General features: G+C 42.9%; 1 protein-coding gene and 1 non-coding gene across 2 annotated transcripts; both read left to right on the forward strand.

The window, feature by feature from the left end:
- The first annotated feature begins 520 nt into the window (after positions 1–520).
- LOC126002196 (U6 spliceosomal RNA) lies at positions 521–622 on the forward strand. The gene has a single exon (XR_007492964.1). It is a non-coding gene; the product is annotated as a U6 spliceosomal RNA (small nuclear RNA).
- A 2,472-nt stretch (positions 623–3,094) lies between these two features.
- LOC126001456 (cilia- and flagella-associated protein 20-like) lies at positions 3,095–11,945 on the forward strand (the record flags this gene model as incomplete). The annotated part of the gene is made up of 4 exons (XM_049768726.1): positions 3,095–3,150; positions 7,773–7,920; positions 7,956–8,262; positions 11,935–11,945. Coding segments are annotated over 4 exons (522 nt in total), but the record flags the coding sequence as incomplete, so codon positions are not given.
- Positions 11,946–14,238: the final 2,293 nt, after the last annotated feature.

Consider the following 14,238-nt stretch of genomic DNA (forward strand, 5'->3'; position numbering starts at 1 on the left):
TTGATTGAGAAGCAAAAAAGTCTGACTAGAATCCTACCCAATAAAACTTAAAAGATAGTTCAGTTGCTGGAGTGATAGCACAGTGGGGAGGGCATTTGCCCTGCACACAGCTAATCCGGGTTCAATTCCCGATATCCCATATGGCACAGAACCAGGAATAACCCTTAAGTGCTGCCAGATGTGGCCCCAAAATAAAACAAAACAGAAATTTAGTTCATGTGAATTCTGTTTGTTAAGTGGACTTTTAATGTAAGCAACTAGAGGGCAGAAAGAACATGCAGTTAGGGACTAGAGAGATACTACAGTAGGTAAGGCATTTCCCTTGAACATAGTCCATCCTGATTCAATCCTGGTACCATATACAGTTCCCCAACTCTGAGCACAGAGCCAGGAATAGCTCCTGAGCTCTACCATGTGTGGCCCTAAACACTCCCATGAAAAAAACAAAACAAAACAAAACAAACAAACAAAAAAAGACAGTGCTCGCTTCGAGCACATATACGAAAAATGAAACAATACAGAGAAGATTAGCACATATACTAAAATTGAAATGATACAGAGAAGATTAGCATGGCCCCTGCGCAAGGATGACAAAGAAATTCATGAAGCGTTCCATATTTAAAAGAAATAAATAAAACAGGGGCCGGAGAGATAGCATGGAGGTAAGGCGTTTGCCTTTCATGCAGGAGGTCATCGGTTTGAATCCCGGCGCCCCATATGGTCCCCCGTGCCTGCCAGGAGCAATTTCTGAGCCTGGAGCCAGGAATAACCTCTGAGCACTGCCCGGTGTGACCCAAAAACCACAAAAAAAAAAAAAAGAAAGAAAGAAAGAAATAAAACATAAGTGATGAGTGAAACTTTGGCTCCAAGAATACTATGATGCAATTTAAAGTCTCCTCCTGTTCCAGTGCATCATCAATTGCCTGACTACACTACATTAAAAATCATGGTAAAACTGAGATCCAAAATAGAAAACTCTGGCTGAAGGGGCACCTTCTGTTCATCATCAAAGTTCTCAATAAATTGTTGTGAGACAGAAAAGAAGAATAAAAACATTTTGGTTTGGGACTGGAAAGATAGTACAGAATGTATGTAGGGTGCTCGCCTTAACATCTGACCAATCCAGGTTTTTTTCCCTGTATTCATATGGTTCCCTGAACCCCATGAGGAATGATCCCTGAGTGCAGAGCCAGGAGTAAGCTACTTGTGCTCAAAAACAAATTGGAACAGAGTTTATTTAATCAAGCTCACCTAAAGTATCATTAGGTGAAAAGAGCAAGGAAATTTAATTATTTAATGTCTAAACAAACACTGCTAGACAAAATGGCCTGAAACTATAGTTCATATTAGGAGTTCAGAGCACTTTTATTGGAGTTTTTCTGGCAATCATAGCAAATGGTGAGACCAATATTAGAAGGGCATTAGAATGGAAGTTTTCTTTTGGTTACTTCACAATTCACCCTACATGAGTAATATGTAGAAGGGACCCATATAGTGTTAGGAATGTTTTAAGTTCTATTTGTATCAATGGCTCTATATGTTTTGGTGACCCTGTCTCCCTGCATAGGTAATCTGCCTGGGTCTTTCTGTTCTGTTCTGAATTATAACATGATTTATGATCCATTCCTCTCTGCCCAGTTTATAAAGTGGGTTTCTTTTTTTTTTTGGTTTTTGGGCCACACCCGGTGACGCTCAGGGGTTACTCCTGGCTATGCGCTCAGAAGTCGCTCCTGGCTTGGGGGACCATATGGGACGCCGGGGGATCGAACCGCGGTCCGTCCTAGGCTAGCGCAGGTAAGGCAGGCACCTTACCTTTAGCACCACCGCCCGGCCCCTAAAGTGGGTTTCTTATAAAGAAGTCCTGCCTCTTAGTTTTCTTATTAGCAACCTTTTATGTCCCTAACTCTCCCGTTGCTTTCTTTTTTTTTTTTTTTTTTTTTTTTTTTGGTTTTTGGGCCACACCCGGCATTGCTCAGGGGTTACTCCTGACTGTCTGCTCAGAAATAGCTCCTGCAGGCATGGGGGACCATATGGGACACCGGGATTCGAACCAACCACCTTAGGTCCTGGATCAGCTGCTTGCAAGGCAAGCACCGCTGTGCTATCTCTCCGGGCCCTCTCCCGTTGCTTTCACAGAGTGGTGAGTTAGATCAACAATGCATCAAAGGGTCTGAACTCTAGTGGTCCTCAAACTTTTTTTTTTTTTTTGGTTTTTGGGCCACACCCGTTTGATGCTCAGGGGTTACTTCTGGCTATGTGCTCAGAAGTCGCTCCTGGCTTGGGGGGACCATATGGGACGCCGGGGGATCAAACCGCGGTCCATCCTAAGGTAGCACTTGCAAGGCAAGCACCTTACCTCTAACGCCACATTCCCAGCCCCTAAACTTTTTAAATAGGGGGCCAGTTCACTGTCCCTCAGACCGTTGGAGGGCCAGACTATAGTAAAAACAAAAACTATGAACAAATTCCTAGCACACTGCATATAACTTATTTTGAAGTGAAGAAACAAAACAGGAACAAATACAGTATGTGGCCCACGGACCATAGTTTGAAGACCACTGGTTGGAGCAATAGTATAGTAGGTAGGGCTACTTGCATGTGGCCCACCTGAATTTTATCCCAGTATCCCAAAGAATCTCCTAAACTTTTCAGAAGTGATCCTTCCTGAATGCAAATGCCAGGAGAAACCCTTGAGCAAAAAAAGGACAATTCATCAGAATAAAACATTCCCTGAGCAAAAAGTAATATTCAGGGGCCAAAGAGATAGCATGAAGGTGGGGTGTTTGTCTTGCATGCAGAAGGACAGTTGTTTGTATCTCGGCGTTCCATATGGTCCCCTGAGCCTGCCAGAAGCAATTTCTGAGCATTGAGCCAGGAGTAAACCCTGAGCACTGCCGGATGTGACCTAAAAAAAAAAAAAAAAAAAAGATGAAAAGTAATATCCAGGGCTGGAGAGATAGCATGAAGGTAAGGCATTTGCCTTTCATGCGGAAGGACGGTGATTCAAATCCCGGCATCCCATATGGTCCCCTGTGCCTGCCAGGGGCAAATTCTGAGCATAGAGTCAGGAGTAACCCCTGAGCGCTGCCGGGTGTGGCCCAAAAACCAAAAAAATAGTAATATCCAAAAAGTACATAAAGACCAAATAATGCCCAGAGACAATAGAGATAAGGACTAGAAGGACCAACCCACAATATGAAGCTTACCCCCAAAGAGTGTTAAGTGCAGTTATAGAAATAACTACACTAACAACTATCATGACAATGGTAGTAAGTGAGAGAAATAGAATGCATGGGCCGGAGAGATAGCATGGAGGTAAGGCATTTTTGCCTTGTGTGCAGAAGGTTGGTGGTTCGAATCCCTGCATCCCATATGGTCCCCCGAGTCTGCCAGGAGTGATTTCTGAGCATAGAGCCAGGAGTAACTCCTGAGCACTGCCGGGTGTGACCCACACACACACAAAAAATAGAATGTGTGTCTCAAAGACAGGCAGGGGGTGGGAGAGGAGGAAGATGGAGGGCATTGGTGGTGGGAAGGTTGCACTAGTGAAGGGGGGTTTCTTTTTAATAACTAAAACCCAACTACAAACAAGTTGTAATCATGATGCCTAAATAAAGATTTTTATTTATTTATTTATTTATTTATTTTGAGATTTTGAGATTTTGGGTCATGCTCAGGGGTTACTCCTAGCTCTGCACTCAGAAATTGCTCCTGGAGGGCTTGGGGGACTATATAAGATGCTGGAGATTGAACCCCAGGTCTTTCCCGGGTTGGCCATATGCAAAGCAAACACCTACCACTGTGCTAAGATATTATTTAGAAGAAGGAGGGGGCCCGGAGAAATAGCACAGCGGTGTTTGCCTTGCAAACATCCGATCCAGGACCAAAGGTGGTTGGTTCGAATCCCGGTGTTTCATATGGTCCCCCGTGCCTGTCAGGAGCTATTTCTGAGCAGACAGCCAGGAGTGACCCCTGAGCACTGTTGGGTGTGGCCCAAAAAAAAAAGCAAAACAAAAAAACAGAAAAAAATAAAAGAAGAAGGAGGAGGAGGAGGAGGAGGAGGAGAAGGAGGAGGAGGAGGAAAGTAGGAGGTAGGAGGAGGAGGAGGAAGAGGAGGAGGAGAAGGAGGAGGAGGAGGAGGAGGATGAGGAAGAGGAGGAGGAGAAGAAGGAGGAAGAGGAGGAGGAGGAGGAGAAGGAGGAGAAGAAAGAAGAAGAAGAAAAAAGAAGAAGAAGAAGAAGAAGAAGAAGAAGAAGAAGAAGAAGAAGAAGAAGAAGAAGAAGAAGAAGAAGAAGAAGAAGAAGAATTATTTAAGATAGTGAGGGACAAAAAAATCAAAAACTGTAATTTTGACTGTTCCCATATAAAATGGACAATAAAAATAAACATTTTTTTGGTTCTAAACCACATACAACTATTCCTATGACATTATTTAAGGGTTGTTGCTGGTAATACTTGGAAGACCATGTGATACTGTGGAATGAATATGGGTCTCTCGCATGCAAAGATTGCACTCAAGCTCTTTGAGCTTCTTTCCCAGTCCTGACACACTATTCCCTTTTTCTTCCTGGGTGGAGAAATATTAAGTGTCAACATTTTCTTACAGATAGAGCACAGATCTTTAGTCTAGAAAGTTCATGAGCCATTAGAGATATTCATTTAGATAACAGATGACATCAATATTGGCACAGTGCAATGCCCAACTGGTCACAAAGAGAGAAGGCCAGCTGGAGATATAACTCAAAGAACTGGAGAACATGCTCCGCATGAAGGAAACCTGGATTCCAACTCTGCCCGGTTCCATTTCTCTTTCCCCAGGTTTGTCTTCCCCCCAAAAAGGAAGGAAGGAAGGAAGGAAGGAAGGAAGGAAGGAAGGAAGGAAGGAAGGAAGGAAGGAAGGAAGGAAGGAAGGAAGGAAGGAAGGAAGGAAGGAAGGAAGGAAGGAAGGAAGGAAGGAGGAAGAGAGGGAGGAAAGGTAATAGGGAGAAAAGGAAGGAGGGAGAGAGGGAGGGAAGGAAGGAGGAAGTGAAATTATGTATGCAGGAAGAGAGGGTTGTTTTACAATATAAAATTGGGAATGTTGGAAACTAATAAATCTCTCTTTGCCCTCTCTTTTATATCAGATTGTACCCAATTTTTTGAAAATACCCCCCACCACACGCGCACGCACACACACACACACACACACACACACAAACACACACACACACACACACACACACACACATACACACACACCCTTAGGTATGGTCCTATCTTCCCAATAAGTACTGTGGTTCTACCAGCCTCTCTCTCTTGCTCCATGTGGTGGAAAGATCCCCTTACCTGTGTTTCATCTCTCTTCAGCCTAGTTTGGATTATTTCCAGCAACAGCCTAACTCCAGGCCAGTTTAACCTTTCCTCGTTGGATTACAGCATGTGGGTTTATTCACGCCTCTGTATAATCTCTCTGGCCCCTGATCCCTTATTCTTTGGAGGACTATACCAGATGATATTTAGGGGTTTTCCTGGAGATGCATGCAGGACCACGTGGTATGATGGGACTTGAACCCAAATTAACCGCATCCAAGGCAAGTGCTCTACTCCTATACTATCTTTCCAGCCCTTATTTTTACTTTTTTTTTTTTTGCATGTTTTTGGGTCACACCAGCAGCACTTAGAGGTTACTCATGGCCTTGCACTCAGAAATCACTCGTGGCAGGCTTGGTGGGCCATATGGGATGTTGGGAATCAAACCAGAGTCAGTCTGAAGTTTGCTATATGCAAGACCAACTCCCTACTACTGTGCTATTGCGCTGGCCCCCTTATTTTTACTTTTTTTTGGGGGGTCACACTCGGCGGTGCTCAGGGATTACTCCTGGTTCTGCACTCAGAAATCACTCCTGGAAGGCTCGGAGGACCATATGGGATGCAGGGATTCGATCCACCATTTGTCCTGGGTCAGCTATATGCAAGGCAAAAGCCCTACCACTGTGCTATTTGCCTGGCCCTTTATTTTTACTTTTTATATATATTTATTTGTTGAGGTGTGAGCAGATCTAGAATTGAGCTATCCTATATATTCACACTTACACATATATATATATACACATATATATTCCTATCCTATATAATATATTTTACTATTTAAATATTTATTTCTTCTGGATCTTGGGCCTTGCCAGCAGTATAGTCAAGAGCTACTCCCAGCTCTACTCAAGGGTAATTCCTGGTGGCATGGTGGGGGAGGGGGACATATGAAGCTGTAGATTTAACCCAGACCTCCAATATGCACTCCAGACTATTGAACTTTCATTCTCTGGCCTCTAACATTCATATTAAATATAGTTACCATTTTCTTCAAATTCATTCACATATCTAATAAAGTCAATATTCACATAAATTCTTCCACTTCTTCATTTGTTTTGATCCACCCCCAGGGGTGCTTGAATGCTCAGAACCCAAGTCAATCCTGTATGCCAACATTCACTCCAGTCATTTGAGTTCTCTTCCAGGGGTTACTCCTGGCTATGTGCTCAGAAATCACTCCTGACTTGGGGGACCATATGAGACGAGACGCCGGGGGATCTAACTGCGGTCCAACCTAGGCTAGCCCGGACAAAGCAGATGCCTTACTGCTTGCACCACCACTCTGGCCTCAAGTCTTACTCTTTTTTTTTTTTATTTTTTTTTATTTTTTTTTATTTATTTATTTTTTTTTTGTGGTTTTTGGGTCACACCCGGCAGTGCTCAGGGGTTACTCCTGGCTCCATGCTCAGAAATTGCTCCTGGCAGGCACAGGGGACCATATGGGACGCTGGGATTCGAACCGATGACCTCTTGCATGAAAGGCAAACGCTTTACCTCCATGCTATCTCTCCAGCCCCACAGGTCTTACTCTTGATTATGCTCAGGGATGACTCCTGGAGAGGCTCAGGGAACCATATGTCATGCCAGGGATTGATGCCAGGTTAACTTCATGCATGGCAAGCACCCTACCCAATGTACTATATCTCAGCTCCACAACAAGGACTAGTCTTCTTGGGAGTGGGATGGGTGTCATCTTTGAGTTCAGGATTCAGTTCAGGACAGGGGATTGAGGGGATGGAAACTAAGGTATCCAAAGCAAAGCATGAGTTTTTGCCCTCTGAGTCATCTCCCAGGCTATCCTTCAAGTACTTTTTTTCTTAGAGTGGGGTGGTCATACCTAGCAGTGCTCAGTGGGGCTCTCTCTGGCTTTCTGCTCAGGAATGACTTTAAGTCATGTTTAGGGGACCATATTTAGAACCAGAGTTTTCAACTGGGGTGAGCACAAAACACATACAAACCAAGTACCTTACCTTATGTACTATCTCTCAGCCCTTAGCTAGTTCTTAACCCCTTTCTCATTAACTATCCTATCCAGCCCTTTGAACTCATAGCTTGCTTATGGAATCCTCCGCTCCTTCTAGTTCTCAAGAATTCTGTCTTTGGAAGGGGTCGGGAAAGGTATGAAATGGGGGGATGATGGTAGCAGTAAAGTTGCACTGGTGAAAGGAGGTGTGCATTTTATGGCTGAAACCCAGTTACGAACATCTTGTAAACATGGTGCTTAAATAAAGAAATTATTAAAAAAAAAAAAAAAAGAATTCTGTCTTTGGGGGTGGAGATATAGCACATAGGGTTAGAAACTTGCCTTACATATGACCAACCCACATTCCCTCCCAAGCACCACATATAGTTCCGAGTATAACCAGAATGATCCTTGAGACAAATATAAAAGAGTGGCTCAAAACCAAATAAATAAGAGATAGCCAGTCCTTGATCTTAGAGATTGAAGGGACAAATGTCAGTACCACATATATCACATGTCCTGCAGACCCAAAGAAGACATTGGGGATTAAACTTCCCTTTCTTGTCATAATCATTAAAAACCTGAAAAAATATTTTACCTTTGCAATACAGATGGAATCAAGGAGACTCTTCTCTGTGCTCTGCAGGTGCTGGATGACAAGAATGTGCGCCGGCGATTTCGGGCCAGTAACTACCAGAGCACCACTCGCTTCAAGCCCTTCATCTGCACCATGCCCATGCGGCTGGATGATGGCTGGAACCAGATTCAGTTCAACCTGTCAGATTTCACCCGGCGGGCTTATGGCATGAATTACATTGAGACCTTTTGGGTGCAGATCCATGCAAACTGCCGGATCCGACGGGTTTACTTCTCGGACAGACTCTATTCAGAGGACGTACTGTCAGCAGAGTTCAAACCGTATCGACCCGTTCAGGACAAGCCAAGCAATAGCTGGGACACGGCTGAAAGGAGAGACCCTATATGTGACTCTTAGTTTAGAAAAGAAACTATCTGGTCCATACCCAGTGGTATTCAGGAGCTATTCCTGCCTCTGCATTCTGCAAATACTCCTGGTGGTGCTTGGAGACCATAGGGGATGCTGGGGATGTAACCCAGGTTGGCTCTGTGCAAGGCAAGGCCATACTTGCTTCAGCCCCTACAGTGTTTTTGTTTTGTTTTGTTTTGTTTTTCCTCTGAGTACACAGAAGGTTCTCAAAAATTATTTTGTGAATTTGTACTTAAAATCAGAAATTAATCTGACATTATCAAGGAGTTTTCTTTACTTTTTGTTACTGCTCTTTACCTTTCAGAGGTAACAGGAGTCAAAAGTCATGCTTATAATCCAACACAGGAACTCCAACTACTTTTCAAGAATTTTCTTGATGGGGATCAGAACAATAGTATAGTAGTTAAAGTGCTTGTCTTGCACACGGTCAACCTGGGTTCAATCCCCAACATCCCATATGGTCCCATGAGCACTGCTAGGAGTGATCCCTGAGCATATAGCCAAGAGTATGCCCAGAGAATCACTGATGTGGCAGAAAACACCTTCCAAAAAAATTCCTGAAATTAGTTGCTGAAGGACCCCTTTCCTGGGAATTATGGGAAGTGAGAAAGAATTTATCATCCAAGTGAAATAATGTAAGGTATAAAGTTATGAGAATGGATTTAATTCATAAAATTAGAATGGTCATCACAAAAAAGTTGAATTCTAGCTCAGCTAGAGAAATTAAAGATCTTTTTTTTTCATTTCATGATATTTTTAATATAATTTTTATTTTGATGAGAAATTAAAGATCTTAAAGGAAATTAAAGTTACTATTTCTTGAATTCCTCCTCATTCTTGATCATTTTATTTTCCAGTTCTATGAGACGAAAAGGGCAATTTCCTGAGATAAAATCTGTTTCTGCAGAACCTTTGAAAAGGCACTTAACCTCCCTTGGTCTTAGTTTCCTTATCTGAAAAGTGAGAGATTTGGAGATGATCCCTATGGCTCTTACCATAGGGATCATCAAGTCTTTGGGTGTCTTTTTTTCTCTTCCTTTTCTTATTCTTGTTTCAGTGCCAGATTGAAACCCAGGACTAACACTTAGGTGAGTGCTCTACTGCTGAGCTCCATACTGGTCCCTTTGTCTTAAGTCTCCTCCTTACATTTCTGACCATGCTTTTATTACCAGCTTCCTACATTCTGTCAAGAATTCAGTCCATTTACTCCTCTCCTCCAAAGACTGCCTTTGTAACTCTTTCTCATCTCTTGATTAATCATTTTTTGTTTCCTTCCTTGTCATGCCCCTGCATGACCACTCTCCTTCACTGACCCTCTCTGATCCCCATTCCTTGCATGATTTGTTGATTTTTATTTCTAAAGAGCAATTTCAAGATTCCCAGAACCTTAGCAAAGGGTTCCTATAATTTTCCCTTGAAAACAGACGCACCGCCCTACCCCCACCGATTTCTTTCACTGCCTGCAAGACTCAAAACCCTGCCCCCACAACCTCCCTTTCCTGTTCCACTACCTTATCCAGGTCACAAGTGCAGTTTTTCCTTTTGTTTAATCAGAGTAACATGGAGCTATGAAGGAAAGCAAACAAACAAACAAAAAAATAAGTTCTATTCTTCCTTCTATGAATGTTTGAATTCCTGCTATCCTTGGCAGAATGAACTCCGGGGGAAAAAATAAAAACACAAAAACAAGCCTTAGTTTGAATGACTTTCCTATATTCATTCCCTCTCTGCCTTTGCCTTTAAAACACCAGGTGACTGCTACCTGAAAGAGCCAGGCGGAAATCATCTAGGAAATCAGATCTAGGATTGTATGCCAGTACCTTCTAATTCAGTGAAGTTTCACAAAAGACACTTTTCCCTTACTCTTTTACTGTCTCAGTGCTAGCAAGACGAACAATGTGTGGTAAAAATATAAGTAAATACAAGAATACGTGGATGATTGTAGATATTTATTCAAAGTTCTTCACATTTTATTCACAAGTTAAAGTCATTCCCCACGCCTGCAGCCAGAAAGTTTAGCAGGGGTCTCAAACTCAATTTACCTGGGGACCGCAGGAGGCAAAGTCGGGGTGAGGCAGGGCCGCATAAGGGATTTCGCTTACCGAATATTCGCAATAAAAAATCGCATTAGTAAGAAAAAAAAAACGCAAAAAATCGCATTAAACATTCGCATACCCCGAACGGAACTGCTCAGTGATCAATCATCCTTGTGCTCAAGGGACCATATATGACATGTAGGTATCCAACCAGGATCATTGGCAAAGTGTACTGCAACAGCGTAGATCTTTGCACCATTTCTCCAGCCTATCAACTATGAAGATCTTGAGCAAAGGAACTACTTTGCCTCTCAAAGCCTCAGTTTCCAGAACTTAAGAGATAGTACAGCAGCTCTTGCTTTGCATGCGATCCACCTGGTTCTATTATCCAGCATCCGTTTTAGCTCCGGAACCTTATCAGGAATGATCCCTGAGCACAGAGGCAGGACTAAGTCTTGAGGCCCCCAAAGGAAATAAAGAATCAAAGTTCTCAATTTTCTCAATTGCCAAATGAGAGGCTCTGCACAACTAAGGTGGGAGTTATGTAAAGTTTCCTTTGCAGTTGTTTTAAGGGTTAAATTAGAGCATATAATCAAAGGACATATCACCTTTGACACAAAGGACTAACTAAAATTCGATTCTTTGTAGAGTCTGAGTCTGTGCAAAATAGAAGAAATGACTCCACGTTATAGAATATAGTCATGTAATAACCAGTTTTCCACAAACCTGAAAAAGAGGAATACTAAGAACATTGTTCTAAGAGAAGTTTTGAATAAAAAATTTGAAATTTGGCATCCAGGTGACTATATTATTATTATTATTATTATTATTATTATTATTATTATTGTTATTATTATTATTATTGGTTTTTTTGGGGTCACACCCGGCAGTCCTCAGGGGTTATTCCTGGCTCCAGGCTCAGAAATTGCTCCTGGCAGGCACGGGGGACCATATGGGACGCCGGGATTCGAACCAATGACCTCCTGCATGAAAGGCAAATGCCTTACCTCCATGCTATCTCTCCGGCCCCTAGTTATTATTTTAAGGGTAAAAGCTACTGTGAGTTAACATTACTTTGTTTTTGGTTTGTTTGTTTGTTTGTTTTTGGGGGGAAGTTTGGCTCTCACCTCAGGGATTACTCCCAGTTTTTTGCAAGGGGGCAGAGTAGTTGCTTCTGTCAGTGCTGAGTAACCAAGCACACTAGCCCTTTGAGCCTATCCCTAACCTCAAAACACCTTTTTATGTGTTCATTTATTTATTTATGTGCCAAGGGATTGAACACAAAGCTTTACATATGTGAAACATGTGTTCTACCTTAAACCATATCTTAGTTCTCTAGAAACACATTTGGGTCATACCCAGAAAAACTCAGGGTTTACTCCTAGCAGTACTTGGAAATTATATGCAGTGCTATAGATAAAACCAGGGTTAGTACATTCGAGGCAAGTACCTTAGATAAGAAAAATAATCTCGGGCCAGGAGAGATAGCACAGCGTCCTTTGCTTTGCAAGCAGCTGATCCAGGACCAAAGGTAGTTGGTTCGAATCCTGGTGTCCCATATGGTCCCCCGTGCCTGCCAGGAGCTATTTCTGAGCAGATAGCCAGGAGTAACCCCTGAGCGCTGCCAGATGTGGCCCAGAAACCAAAAAAAAAAAAGTACTCTTTCCTGTTCTCCCAGAGAAGCACTTTTTTTTTTTTTTTTGGTTTTTGGGCCACACCGGATGAATCTCAGGGATTACTCCTGGCTATGCACTTAGAAATCGCTCCTGGCTTGGGTTACCATATGGGACAATGGGGGATCGAACCACGGTCCATCCTACACTAGCACTTGCAAGGCATATGCCCTACCACTTGCGCCACTGCTCCAGCCCTCCCAGGAACACTTCTTTTGGGAGAGGAAGAGGCTATACACAGAAGTGCTCAGATTATCCCTGGCAGCATATGGAGTAATGGGATTGAACCCACATCTGCTAATATAAAGCATTATTTTTAATTTTCAGGGTCCACACACAGAGTTGCATAGCACTTAGTCCTGACTCTGTGCTCACGAACCACCCTTGGAAGGGCTCAGAGGAGCATATTGGGAGCCAGGAATTGAACCTGTGGAGGACAATGCAAGGAAAGCACCCTATTCTCTTTATACCCCTCCCAGAAACATTTTTTTGGGGGGTCATACCCAGCAGTGCTTAGGGGTTACTCCTAGCTCAAAACTCAGAAATCACCTCTGGCAGGCTTGGGGGACCATAGGGATGCCAGTATTCGAACCACCGTCCTTCTGCATGCAAGGCAAAGCCCTACCTCCATGCTATATCTCCAGCCCCTCCCAGAAACATTTTCTAAATGATTCATAATGATAATATGAATTCATAATGATCATAAATTAAGTGAGTTAGAAGCATAGTACAATGAATAAGGCATTTGCCTTGCATGCAACTAGCTGACCTACAAGATCTACTCTTAACAGAGCCAAAAGTAAGCCTTGAGTAAGCCTCACACACGCAAACACACACACACAAGACAAAAGTATATTCATCTTAGGGTTGAAGAGATAGTTCAAAGAGCCAGAACTATGTTTTGAATATGGAAACTTTGGGTTCAATATCTGGTAACTGCCTGGTCCCCTAAGCACAGCCATAGGTAGCCTGCCGTCCACCCTAACCAAAAAAGGTACATTAATCTTAACAAGCACTTTATGTAGCAGAATATACATCAGAAAGGAGTGTTACACCATAGGCCAGGCTCTATTCACCTGTATGAGGGTATTCTAACAATAACCTCACGGGCCCTTCAGAATCTACCACTTAAGCACAACTGTCTCAAATTTGATCTTCAAAAAAAATCATTTAAGACAGTAATTAAATACTTTAGGGAGCCCCCCCCCCCCCAATTCTGCACATATAGATCTGAGGCAGAGGACTGAAATGTAAAGTCTTATAAATCTCCATGTGGTTATAGTGAGTCCAGAGAGTTTAAATTCCTGGGAATTATCATTCCTGACTGACTCATCATCTTTCTCTTCCAGGAATCTCATTCCAATCACCTTCTCTTTGTTCCTCAAGGTTCTGGGATTCTTTAACAGAGTGTTGTGCTGATATCATAAAACAATGTATAGAATGCAGGCACCAAAAGACACTTGGGACTTGGGAGGCAGTAAAAATACCCTAGGTTAATGGGTTAGAATATAGGCTGGGGGGGGGCCGGAGAGATAGCATGGAGGTAAGGTGTTTGCCTTTCATGCAGGAGGTCATCGGTTCGAATCCCGGCGTCCCATATGGTCCCCCGTGCCAGCCAGGAGCAATTTCGGAGCCTGGAGCCAGGAATAACCCCTGAGCACTGCCGGGTGTGACCCAAAAACCACCAAAAAAAAAAAAAGAATATAGGCTGGGGCAATAATGCAATGGGTAGTGAGAGTACTTGCCTTGTACAAACTCAGGTTGGATCCCCAGCACCCCATATGTTCCCCCAAGAACTGCCAGGAGTGATCCTGAGTATAGAGGCAGGTGACCCACCCATAAAAAAGAAAAGGACCAGAACCAGAGTACAGCAGATTAGGGCAATTGCTTTATACAGAGCCAATTCAATTTTGATTCCCAGAACCTCATATAGTCCCCCAATCCCTGACAGGAGTGATCCCTGAGCACAGAGCCTGGAGTAAATTCTTATCACTGCTTGATGTAGCACCCCAAACCCTGAGGTTTGGTTTCCATGTTTTTGAGCATGTGAAAGGGACCACCTATCCCAGAGCAGCCCCTGCCAAGTATGTTCCAAAAACAAAACAACAACATAAAGATGTGCAGGAAAATCTGATAGTCAACCATAGTGACTTTTTTATTTAAATCAGTAACATATCTTTTCCTTTTAAATACTTAGTTTTAACATCAAAA

Source organism: Suncus etruscus, chromosome 2 (assembly GCF_024139225.1).
Source record: "Suncus etruscus isolate mSunEtr1 chromosome 2, mSunEtr1.pri.cur, whole genome shotgun sequence".
NCBI classification, from domain to species: domain Eukaryota; kingdom Metazoa; phylum Chordata; class Mammalia; order Eulipotyphla; family Soricidae; genus Suncus; species Suncus etruscus.